Source organism: Anabrus simplex, chromosome 8 (assembly GCF_040414725.1).
Source record: "Anabrus simplex isolate iqAnaSimp1 chromosome 8, ASM4041472v1, whole genome shotgun sequence".
Lineage (NCBI taxonomy): Eukaryota > Metazoa > Arthropoda > Insecta > Orthoptera > Tettigoniidae > Anabrus > Anabrus simplex.
Window position 1 is genome coordinate 124328236 of NC_090272.1, and position 13719 is coordinate 124341954.

The following is a 13719-nucleotide window of genomic DNA, read 5'->3' on the forward strand; positions in this document are numbered from 1 at the left end:
ATGGGACAGAAAAGGGCTAGGAGTTGGAAGGAAGCGGCCGTTGCCTTAATTAAGGTACAGCCCCAGCATTTGTCTGGTGTGAATACGGGAAACCACGTAAAACCATATGCAGGGCTGCCGACAGAGGGATTCGAACCCACTATCTTCCGGATGCAAACTCACAGCTGCGCGGTCCCAACTGCATGGCCAACTCGCCCGGTACAGAAATGAGTATTAGATTAATTTCTGAACGGAAAAGTGGTCAGGACATGTAGTTAACTACTTTATTCTATTTAGAGTGAGATTAAGGATAGTGGACGGTTTTGCATTTCACTTCGCTGACTCATTTGGAGGACTTTTTAGATAGTGAGAAGCAAACAACCCTACTTTTCACCTTGCGGTCATTGTAGGACCACTTCGAACTATATGCCTATACTATAACCACATCCTTTTTTTTTATTTCCTTTAGAAGAAAAGCTTTTGGCTGATGACGTAACGAATAAAACAACTAGATACTAACCTCGTGCGTTCTTTCTTCCAGCATTGGCTTTGTGTGACTGGTCGGACCTGCAGAAGACCCGCCGGAGCATTGCCCGTCTCTATTGTTCTCCACGGTCAGCGTCATCGCACTACGACGTCTTGGATGCAGTGGGGACGGCCGAGGTGGGCGAGTTTATTCGTGAGCTGGCTCGATCCTCTACCCCAGGACAACCTTACCATGTCAAACCACTGATCCAGCTCGCCTGTGCGAACATGTTCACCCGTTACATGTGCAGTGCACGTTTCCCCTACGGAGATCCAGGTTTCCGTCAGATAGTACGCATTTTCGATGAGATCTTCTGGGAGATAAATCAAGGCTATGCAGTTGATTTTTTGCCCTGGTTAAAACCTGCCTATAGCTCACATATGAGGAAGATATCCCGCTGGGCTGCCGATATTCGTCAGTTCATCCTGGCACGAATTATTGCCGAGCATCGTCGAAGATCTGCAGAACTGGCTACCGAACTAGACGCTGACGCTAGCAACGATGAGCCTCGAGATTTCACAGACGCCCTTCTAAGACACCTTGAGACGGATCCTAACTTGAATTGGGAACATATTGTATTCGAGCTTGAAGACTTCCTCGGAGGACATTCCGCTATTGGTAACCTCACCATGTTGACACTCGCAGCTGCAGTTCGATATCCTCATGTGGCATCGCGTATACAGCAAGAAGTTGACCACGTCACGGAAGGCGGAGCTCGTCCATTAAGTATGTTTGATAAACCTAACATGCCTTATACCGAAGCTACCATCTTGGAGACACTGCGCACTGCCTCGTCACCAATCGTCCCACATGTCGCCACGCAGGACACAGATATAGCAGGTACGATTGCCTTATTTTGTTTTGTAGTTCTTAATCAGGAGAATTAAAACCTTTTTGATGATAATAATACTATTAATAATAGTATGCAGGCATTAAGTTAACGCCATGTGGCTGCCTGCTCGTCAATTTCGACCTTTTCGCTTCACTGCTGGCTGTTGAGTAAACCGAGTCACTCTTCGGTTTCTATGGCCGAATTTAATTAATTTCATCGGGTAAAGACCAATTGTGTCACCAGAGATATTTTGCATGCCGATATTGTACGATATGGAATGTCGAATGGACTATTTTTCCGACGTTCAGAAATCCGACTACGTTTGACGGGTTTGAACCCGCAATCTTGGGATCTGGAGGCCGACTCTTTGCCACTGATCCACAGAGTTAGTTATTATCTATCTTCTTGACTGAATGGTGAGCATATCAGCTTTTGGTTCAAAGGTTCTCGTGTTCTACTCCCGTCTGGGCCCGGTATTTTTGTCACTGAGTTCATTACATACAACCTAAAGATTAATATCGTGGTTCAATATGTTCCTCCACATAGGGTTGACGCCAGAAGGATATCCGACCGTAAGACTTGGTCCACCCGCCTGTCTGGTGTAGTGGTTAGTTTGATTAGCTGCCACCCCCGGAGGCCCCGGTTCGATTCCCGGCTACGCCACGAAATTTGAAAAGTGGTACGAGGGCTGGAACGGGGTCCACTCCGCCTCGGGAGGTCAACTGAGTAGAGGTGGGTTCGATTCCCACCTCAGCCATCCTGGAAGTGGTTTTCCGTGGTTTCCCACTTCTCCTCCAGGCAAATGCCGGGATGGTACCTAACTTAAGGCCACGGCCACTTCCTTCCCACTTCCTGGTCTATCCCTTCCAACCTTCCCATCCCCCCACAAGGCCCCTGTTCAGCATAGCAGGTGAGGCCGCCTGGGCGAGGTACTGGCCATCCTCCCCAGTTGTATCCCCCGACCCAGAGTCTGAAGCTCCAGGGCACTGCCCTTGAGGCGGTAGAGGTGGAACCCTCGCTGAGTCCGGGGGAAAAACCGAACCTGGAGGGTAAACAGATTACGAACGAACGAACGGCAATAAATGTTCATGCATTTAAAGACACTCTACATATCTACAGACTAAGAGCTTTCGTCAGAATGCTTTACGATGTCAATTGCTTCAGTCGTTTCTTCAAAACCGCGATAACAAAAATCAGCCTAGTGTTTTATGTATACAGATAACGGAAAAAGCGAAGATTTTTCAAGCCATGAGTGGCTACAGGAAATGATTTTATGATACAGTTTATATTTAAACTATGCATTTCCAAGTCCGTATGGTCCAAAAAAGAGATAGGTTAAAGAAATAAACAAATTAGGTGCTGGCACGCTTCGAACCCGAATCACTCACGTGAAAGGCAGAAATTTTGACCACTCTGCTAGCTGTGCTGCAGGTACTCGCACCGAAATTGCTAGCAGGTATGTAGGCTGTTAAATTTGAAAAGGCCATTTTGTCGTTAAACAAGGAAAAATGTCACGAACTCCCGGGCATGTATCGCACGTATCTGTTTATTTTTGGCATAGATCAACTTCCCAACCCTCGAACTAAACTGTTGATCCCATAGCTTTGGTTTAATAATAATGTTATTTGCTTTACGTCCCACTAACCACCTATCTGTGTCGGAGCGACGTAAAGCAAAAAAAAACTACTTTTACGGTTTTCGGAGACTCCGAGGTGCCGGAATTTAGTCCCGCAGGAGTTCTGTTACGTGCCAGTAAATCTACCGACACGAGGCTGACGTATTTGAGCACCTTCATATACGACCGGACCGAGCAGTTAGGGTCAGAAAGCCAGCGCCTCAACCGTCTGAGGCACTCAGCCCGGCTAGCCTTGGTTTCCTCTTGTAACTAGTAACAGGATAATTGCTTGATTTTTAAAAATAAAGGCTTAGACTTCATTTCATTTTTGTCGTATTGACAGTATTTTTCTCGAGGTGTGCACTGGATAGTAAAAGGAAGCAAAGATATCTGAACAGACTATGCAGGCCCCTGGCTGAGTGGAAGGTAAAGACTCCACTAACCGTAGCCTTGGAATTTACTGGATAATAATAATGATTCCCTCTTGTTTTTGGCTCCTTGGCTGAATGGTAAGCGTATTGGAATTCGGTTCAGACGGCCCCGGCTTCGATTCTCTGCTGGGTGAGGGATTTTAACTGCGTATGTTTAAGTCGCTTGGCTCGGGGACGTGTTGTTTGTATTCGTCTTAATATACTGTACTTTTCTTCATCTACATACATCACATTACCAACCAGTACAGAAACATGCAACCACTATGAATGCATCCGCTCCACATAGGTTTAGCGTCAGGAAAGGCACCTGGTCGGTAAACTTAGCCAAAGCCACATCAATTTCCAACCGCAATAAATTGGAAATAAGGTCAAGAAGAAGAAGAAGAAGAAGAAGAAGAAGAAGAAGAAGAAGAAGAAGAAGAAGAAGAAGAAGAAGAAGAAGAAGCTATTTCCTCTCGTAGAAAGTCTCTGGCTTCTTAACAAGGCTGCTGAATTTCGAATCCCGGCTAATGCATGTGGAATTTTTAAAATGAAAAGTAACGTCTTAGTGATTTGGATTCAACGTAAAAAAATTTGCTATTTGTTTTACGTCGCACCGACACAGATAGGTCTTATGGCGACGATGGGATAGGAAGGGCCTAGGAAGTGGAAGGAAGCGGCCGTGGCCTTAATTAATGTACAGCCCCGGCATTTGCCTGGTGTGAAAATGGGAAACCACGGAAAACCATCTTCAGGGCTGCCGACAGTGGGGCTCGAATCCACTATCTCCCTATTACTGGATACTGGCCGCACTTAAGCGACTGCAGCTATCGAGCTCGGTCAACGTAAAAATGGAGGCCTCGTGGTTATAATCACGATTTCAATATTCTCGTAAAGTTATAAGCTTTGCTTGCTTTAAGAGATATTTTAGATACAGGCGGATGATAGCCGAATTGTGGAAGTGGTTTGCTCTCAAGGAAAACTACCTGGCCATGATTGCCGAGGCGGCTGTGCGTGGGTCCGTGCTTCTTTTAAGAAACCATTTCTATTCCAAAACATAAAAATTATACAATGCTGTATTTTATGGAAAAACCGTTGAGGGTCAGTTTCCTAAATAAAGTATTATATAGGGCATATAGCCTATATCTGAAATAAGAATAAGACCAATCACTTAATTGATCACAAAAATAATAATTATCATTATAAGAAACCGCGAAATATAGAATTACTGTTAACCATTAGTCTATGAATTATCAGCGACTGCGAAATATGATAAAATAATTACTGTTAACAAGTGTGAAAAGTGACTTATGAAGAAATTGCCAAACCCTGAATTCTTTGACCTAGATTTTTCATTTCTTAATCGTGGGCTCATATTTAGAATGCCCATGAAATACGCGATATTGATATAGTAAGATTGCATGTTTTAAACACAATCCTATTGATAAATGAATAAATTAAGTGTATTTTTAGCTGTAAAGAGGACCGCGGAAAAATTCCATCACACCGGGAAGTAAATTACTGTTTACAGACATTCCCAGTTGGTGTGGAAAGTTTGTTTCGTTAATCGCCATTATCCGTCATTACTGCTTTACTGTCAGATAGCACTTAAGGGCACGAATACTCACTGAGCGACTGTCTCCTAACAACGGTGTGTATACTTCCTTCACTGTTTTCTGAATGACGACTATTTTTTCATGCCCTGCAGTAATAATCTTTTCGGCTACAAAGATACCATCAAAAAACTCTTGCATGTATTCATAAACAAGACGTTTCTTTAATTTTTCAGAATAATTATTCTAACTACTGCATTGTATACGCGCTAATTCACACACTCTACCAGAGGAACGGAAAGCTGAAGAAGATTACTTACTGTAGTTCCACCCTAAGTCTCAGCAATCTTCCTGTTTTTTAAATGTGTCTTCTCCATTCTTTTACACTTTTTGGAGAGTTCTGTAGAGTGAGTCCGATTGCTAGTAACTTACTCCTTACACTATAATCACTCTTATTCTACGCCTAGAAGTATAAGAAACCCCTAAGGTTAAAAAAAAACAAAGATGATACATTCGGCGTTGAATATTCACAATGGATTACTTTGAGTATGGTTTCCACAATTTGGCATTTTCAATCTGATATATACCCGTACCGTACAACTACGAAACGGATAATATTACAATTACTACGAAACGGTTAATATTACAATTACTACGAAAGTGATAATATTACAATTACTACGAAACGGTTAATATTACAATTACTACGAAACGGATAATATTACAATTACTACGAAACGGTTAATATTACAATTACTACGAAACGGTTAATATTACAATTACTACGAAACGGATAATATTACAATTACTACGAAACGGATAATATTACAATTACTACGAAACGGTTAATATTACAATTACTACGAAACGGATAATATTACAATTACTACGAAACGGTTAATATTACAATTACTACGAAACGGTTAATATTACAATTACTACGAAACGGATAATATTACAATTACTACGAAACGGTTAATATTACAATTACTACGAAACGGTTAATATTACAATTACTACGAAACGGATAATATTACAATTACTACGAAACGGTTAATATTACAATTACTACGAAACGGATAATATTACAATTACTACGAAACGGTTAATATTACAATTACTACGAAACGGATAATATTACAATTACTACGAAACGGATAATATTACAATTACTACGAAACGGTTAATATTACAATTACTACGAAACGGTTAATATTACAATTACTACGAAACGGTTAATATTACAATTACTACGAAACGGTTAATATTACAATTACTACGAAACGGATAATATTACAATTACTACGAAACGGTTAATATTACAATTACTACGAAACGGTTAATATTACAATTACTACGAAACGGATAATATTACAATTACTACGAAACGGTTAATATTACAATTACTACGAAACGGATAATATTACAATTACTACGAAACGGTTAATATTACAATTACTACGAAACGGTTAATATTACAATTACTACGAAACGGATAATATTACAATTACTACGAAACGGTTAATATTACAATTACTACGAAACGGATAATATTACAATTACTACGAAACGGATAATATTACAATTACTACGAAACGGATAATATTACAATTACTACGAAACGGTTAATATTACAATTACTACGAAACGGTTAATATTACAATTACTACGAAACGGATAATATTACAATTACTACGAAACGGTTAATATTACAATTACTACGAAACGGTTAATATTACAATTACTACGAAACGGTTAATATTACAATTACTACGAAACGGTTAATATTACAATTACTACGAAACGGATAATATTACAATTACTACGAAACGGTTAATATTACAATTACTACGAAACGGTTAATATTACAATTACTACGAAACGGATAATATTACAATTACTACGAAACGGATAATATTACAATTACTACGAAACGGTTAATATTACAATTACAATTTTCGTCAGCACTTTATGATAAACTCGTGTCCTCTTATTTTCGAGATGATGCAACTCTATTCAGACACACTCTCAGAGGAGGTGAACTCCATGCACCCTTTCCAACCATCTACCAGCCATCCTACCATTTTTAAATCTCTGACAGTACTAGGAATCGAACCTAAACCTCCGACGACTATTTTTTCATGCCCTGCAGTAATAATCTTTTTGGCTACAAAGATACCATGTATTAATAAACAAGATGTTTCTTTAATTTTTCAGAATAATTATTCTAACTACTGCATTGTATACGCGCTAAGTCACACACTCTACCACAGGAACATAATAACATTAAACTTGAACGCATGACATTTTTGAGATGCTGGCATTTACAATGAACGGCCCAAACGTAAGTATTAGCCAATGAAAAAAAAGAGAACAAGTGATTATCTATAGTCTGTTGCTGACATCTGACTTAAAATAACTTCTTGTGGCCAGAGAGCGAAATAGGTTATGTTCGTTCGTAATCTGTTTACCCTCCAGGGTCGGTTTTTCCCCTCGGACTCAGCGAGGGATCCCACCTCTACCGCCTCAAGGGCAGTGTCCTGGAGATTCAGACTTTGGGTCAGAGATACAACTGGGGAGAATGACCAGTACCTCGCCCAGGCGGCCTCACCTGCTATGCTGAACAGGGGCCTTGTGGAGGGATGGGAACATTGGATGGGACAGGCAAGGAAGAGGGAAGGAAGCGGCCGTCGCCTTAAGTTAGGTACCATCCCGGCATTTGTCTGGAGGAGAAGTGGAAAACCACTTCCAGGATGGCTGAGGTGGGAATCGAACCCACCTCTACTCAGTTGACCTCCCGAGGCTGAGTTGACCCCTTTCCAGCCCTCGTACAAACTTCGTGGCAGAGCCGGGAATCGAACCCGGACCTCCGGGGGTGGCAGCTAATCACGCTAACCACTACACCACAGAGGCAATAGGTTATGTACGTAACATAAACTACAACTTATTTTTAACATAATGACTGGGGGTCATCGAAAATTTTGTGTAACGTGACGTAACAAACTGTGTGACATCCATTTATTAATCATCAATGATCTGCATTTAGCTCGGTTGTCCAGGTGGCAGATTCCCTTTCCATTGTTTACCTCGCTTTTTCTTAAATATTTTCAAAGAACTTGGAAATTGATCGATCATCATCATCATCATCATCATCATCATCATCATCATCATCATCGTGTGTTTACCCTCCAGGGTCGGCTTTTCCCTCGGACACAGCAAGGGATCCCACCTCTACCGCCTCAAGGGCTGTGTCCCGGAGCTTCAGACTCTTGGTCGGGGATACAACTGGGGAGAATGACCAGTACCTCGCCCAGGCGGCCTCACCTGCTATGCTGAAAAGGGGCCTTGTGTAGGAATGGGAAGATTGGAAGGGATAGGCAAGGAAGAGGGAAGGAAGCGGCCGTGGTCTTATGTTAGGAACCATCCCGGCATTCGCCTGAAGGAGAAGTGGGAAACCACGGAAAACCACTTCTAGGATGGCTGAGGTGGGAATCGAAGCCACCTCTACTGAGTTGACCTCCCGAGGCTGAGTGGACCCCGTTCCAGCCCTCATAACACTTTTCAAATCTCGTGGCAGAGCCGGAAATCGAACTCGGCCTCCGGGGGTGGCAGCTATTCACGCTAACCACTACACCACAGAGGCGGACTGATCGAACATTTCACTTGATATAGGCTATATATATATTGCTAGTTTCTTTACGTCGCACCGACACAGATAGGTCTTATGGAAGGAAGCGGCCGTGGCCTTAATTAAGGTACATCCCCAGCATTTGCCTGGTGTGAAAATGGGAAACCACGGAAAACCATTTTCAGGACTGCCGACAATGGGGTTCGAACCTACTATCTCCCGAATACTGGATACTGGGCGCACTTAAGCGATTGCAGCTATCGAGCTCGGTGATAATTTATTCCAATCCCTTACTCCTCGTCCTATAAATGAATATTTGCCCCAATCTGTCCTCTTGAAATCCAATTTCATCTTCTTCTACTTTTAAAAGCTCCAATGAAGCTTAATCTTCTACTTATGTCATTCCACGCCAACTCAGCGCTGACAGCTCGAAACATACCACACAGCCGAGCATCTCGTCTCCTTACTTCCAAGTCTTCCTAGCCGAAAGTTTGCAACATTTAAGTTACACTATTCCTTTGTCGGATATCATAATACTCATAACACCACATCGTGCTGCTTACCTTTGAATTTTTTTACAGTTCTCGTATCAAGTAGTCCGGGTGAGGGTTCCATACATTGGAGCCATACTTTAACTGCGGTCTTACCAGACTTACACGCCCTCTGCGTTACTTACAATATAAAAGTCGAACATTCAAAACCTGGATTCAAGAGATCTGTTGGTTTTACAATTATGTCTCTGTGAGCGTTCTAAATAGCCAATAAAATGAGTCAATTTTCACTTGTTTATTGCCAGTTTATGTTTATTTCCTTTTTTTAATTCCATGGTGCGCGGGGGTCTAACCCCAAGTAAAGCCCTTCCCCTGGCTACGCCCCTTGACATGCAGGCAACCTAAATGGTATCAAATAAAACGTCTGTAATATGGTAGCTGAGACCATTCGATTATTATTATTATTATTATTATTATTATTATTATTATTATTATTATTATTATTATTATTATTATTATTATTTCCGACACGTTGGCTGAATAGTCAGCGTACTGGCCTTCGGTTCAGTGGGTCCCGGGTTCGATTCCCGGCCGGGTCGGGGATTTTAACCTTCATTGGTTAATTCCAGTGGCTCGGGGGCTGGGTGTTTGTGCTGTCCCCAACATCCCTGCAACTCACACACCACACATAACACAACCCTCCACCACAATAACACGCAGTTTCCTACACATGGAAGATGCCGCCCACCCTCATCAGAGGGTCTGCCTTACAAGGGCTGCACCCGGCTAGAAATAGCCACACGAAATTATATTATTATTATTATTATTATTATTATTATTATTATTATTATTATTATTATCATCTTCTGTTGATCAGTGGTAGAGTGTCGGCCTCCGGATCCCAAGATAGCGGGTTCAAACCTGGCAGATATAGTCGTATTTTTGAAGGGCGGAAAAAAGGAAATTCGACACTCCATGTCGTACGATGTCAGCATGTAAATGATCTCTGGCGACACATTTAGTGTTCACCAGACAAAATTCATTAAAACTTAGCCATAACCGCCCAAGAGAGATTCGGTTTACTCTGCGATCTAGTAGGCCTGGAGTAAAACAGAACGTCGAAATTGACGAGCAGACAGCCAGATGGCGTCAAATTAAAATACTTACACTCTGTAGCTGAGGCTGTACGATTATTATTTATTTATGTATTTATTTATTTATTTATTTATTTATTTATTTATTTATTTATTTATTTATTTATTTATTTATTTATTTATTTATTGCGGTATCTAATTGTACGCGGTATGTTTCAGGTTATGCAGTGACCAAAGGTACGGTGGTGTTTCTCAACAACTATGAACTAAACACGAGTCCCGACTACTGGATTGAACCACACCGCTTCATGCCTGAGAGGTTTCTGTCACCCGCAGGCATTGTGACCAAGCCCGAGCACTTCATACCTTTCAGCACAGGGAAGCGCAGCTGTGTGGGGCAGCGCCTTGTACAGAGCTGCACTTTTCTTATGGTAGGAGCCACGTTACAACACTTCAACATCGCCGCTGCTCCCGGCGAAAGTATGCGCACAATCCCAGCGTGCGTAGCCGTGCCGCCAGACACGTTCCCCTTCGTGTTCACTCCGCGACACAACGCAGCCTGATCGTGACCGCCTGCACTCTCTGGGCTATGTAGCAGGTTGCTGGCATCCTCCACACAGCCGCGGCACCATTTCACGATCGCAAATTTCACTCCCACCGTCCGGAAATATTACATTTGAGAGCAACTACTCAATGAGGAGCCCATAGGACTTATTTTCCTGTCAGGGGCAAGCAAGGTGCCTCTAGTTGATACATATTAACAGATGGATTGAATATTTATAATAATTGTGCTGTCAAAAATGTCTAACAGTTCTGATAGGACTGAAACTACTAAATAATTATTACGGAGGGAATCTTGCTCCTCGCAGGCGCATATGTATGGGTATAACGATACTCAGGACTATTCACTTAAGTACTTAGAGAGCTCATTCCTAGGGTTATTTGAATAAAAGGGATAAGACAAGAATTCAGCTTGCTGGTCTAAGCGGCTCAAATGTTAATGTGCTCGCTTTCTGAGCCCAAGCACGGGAGTTCAATCCCAGCTTAGACCGATGGTATATATAACGCCAGTCTCGTGTCGGCAAATTTACCAGCATAATAATGAAAGAACTCCTGCAAGACAAAATTTCCGACAACACGGTGTCTCCTGAAACCGTGAATGTAACCAGGAGTACGTAAAACCAATAACATTATAAGATAATGGATATTTTTCTTTCTTTCTTTCTTTATTCGTTTACCATCTATGGTTGGTTTTCCCTTGGACTCAGCGAAGAATCCCGCCTCTACCGCCTCAAGGGCAGTATCCTGAAGCGTGAGACTTTAGGTCGGGAGGCACAGCTGTGGTGGAGGACCAGTACCTCGCCCAGGTGGCCTCACCTGCTATGTTTGTGGGAGGATGGGAAGGTCGGAAGGGATAGACAAGTCAGAGGAAACGGCCGTGGCCTTAACTTAGGTACCATCCCGGCATTTACCTGGAGAAGAAGTGAGAAATCACTTCGAGGATGGCTAAGGCGGGAATCGAGTCATCCTCTACTCAGTTGACCTCCCGATGTTGAATGGATCCCTTTCCAGCCCTCTACCACTTTTCAAACTTCGTGGCAGAGCCAGGAATCGAACTCGGACCTCCGAGGGTGGCAGCTAATCACACTAACCACTACACCACGGAGGCGGACAATGTCTATTTTTACGAATTAAAATTTCAGATTACTGAAAAATATTGCTTTCTGCAGTTTCAAAGGACAATTGATTAAATAATACCGTATTTATTGGATTTTAAAATTTTTAGTTTTTTTTATTTTCAACTCCTTTTACATGTTTTGTTTAGAATTTCAAATAAACGAACAAGTTTAGAAATTACTTAGCATTTGTTCAAAATGTAATGATATTATTATCTCGACGAAATTAAATGTTTATGGTCTTTTAAAGTGACCATAATTCTTAAGGTCAAAATTCTTCTGCATGTCGGCACGAACAATGTCGAGAAGGGTGGATTTACCTGTCATTTGATAATCCGGCTAGTTCTACGGTGATATAAATTGCGATTTTGCGAACGCAAGGCCGACTTTTCGAGACTAGAAGAATTCTATTGATGACCACTTGTTTGGTCTGTATCACAAAAATGTAACCGTACTTTATTTCAAATGATCCCAGGATTAGTCCCAGTGAGAGTTGATATTTATCTGAATCGTCCAGTTGTTATAACATATGAAGCTAAAAGGAAGTATCATTTTAATATAAAATTCCCTTTTCTCGTTCACGAAACCTGATCTGATTAAGAACTACCAACTGTGGTTAAGTATTAATTGATAGATTTCTGAAGGGTGTCTTCTCATTTATCATATTAGCTATTTGATATTCCGTTTTGATTGGTAGTTTTTAAAATAGAGTGCCACTTTTATAACTTCAACCACGTCAAAATCACTTTTTTATTATTAATAAGTACTGAAAAACAATATAAGCCAATCATTCTTAAGTTATGTAAAGTCACCTCTGCTAAATGTTTTTGATCAGTCAGTAACAGCAATGTTAATACATTTTCTTCTGTTCATTTTTTACCAAAATAAGGAATTTTCATTAACTTTTATTGAATTTCTGTTAGTGTTCCTAACGTTGGTGTACCTGAAATTGTTAATGCCAAGTAAAATGATAGGGTAAGATGTTTTCAGTGGCCAGGTATAGTATATCGAATCCACGTATTAGTACTGAATTATCTGGATTTAGAGTTGATTAAATCTTCCCATTGTTGCATTGAATGATGTGAGAGGTTCTTGATAATCATATGAACATTTTAATTGTATCATTAATCGTGCTCGTAAAATAATGATTAGGACGTTCCAATGTAAAGGTTAGGTCAACTCTTTGACTTGGCACTAGTATTTACGAAGGGACGAATGATGAGAAAAGGGAGATATTCAGCAGATCCTCCATTTATTGGTACCTCAAAGTGTTGCAGTTTAGAATTCACCTGCAACGGCTTTCTATCAGTTGTGTGTTGAAGATAAAGTGAGTAAATTTCAACGAATGTACGTACCTTAAATTAACTGTGAGATAATGATAAGACTGTATATTGTGCGAAAACTCGATTTATACTTGTGTTAATATTGCTTTAATAAGGTCGGGTCGCTGGTTCGAATTCCGTTCCTCTTTGAAAAACATGAAGTTTTTATGATATCAAGTCTATTCAGTTATCAGTTATTTTGTTCGAACCACTTCGATGTAATGATGTATTAATACTTTACTTCTATAAGAATGTAATTTTGATTTCAGTATTCCTAAACTATTAATGTGTAATGAGCGAACTGCTATGGTCTTCCATAATGTATAATATTTACTACAGAGTAGCATATGCTCTGAAAATCGGATACTGTACTGTTAATCCTTTGAAGTTTTACGTCGAACTCTATTTAATGTTATTCGGATTACGCAATAATCGGTGGAACGATATCCTTTTACGGATCCGGTGAATCAGTGGCTTCGCTACTTGTCTTTGTTGTTAGAGGTTGCGGACTCGATTTCAGATTTTGGTAGAAATGTTCGACGTGCAACTTATGCAAACAAGAGTGACTGAGAAATGTATCTGTAATCCTAGTC

General features: G+C 41.0%; 1 protein-coding gene across 1 annotated transcript in view; it reads left to right on the forward strand.

Annotated features, from left to right (window-relative positions):
* The window catches only part of spo (spook), a 46322-nt gene extending 35631 nt beyond the window's left edge, over nucleotides 1-10691 (forward strand). Inside the window, exons 2-3 of the mRNA XM_067153152.2 lie at nucleotides 521-1345; nucleotides 10348-10691. Of these exons, the coding sequence (XP_067009253.2) occupies nucleotides 521-1345; nucleotides 10348-10691 (1169 nt within the window). The remainder of the gene's footprint in view (nucleotides 1-520; nucleotides 1346-10347) is intronic.
* Nucleotides 10692-13719: the final 3028 nt, after the last annotated feature.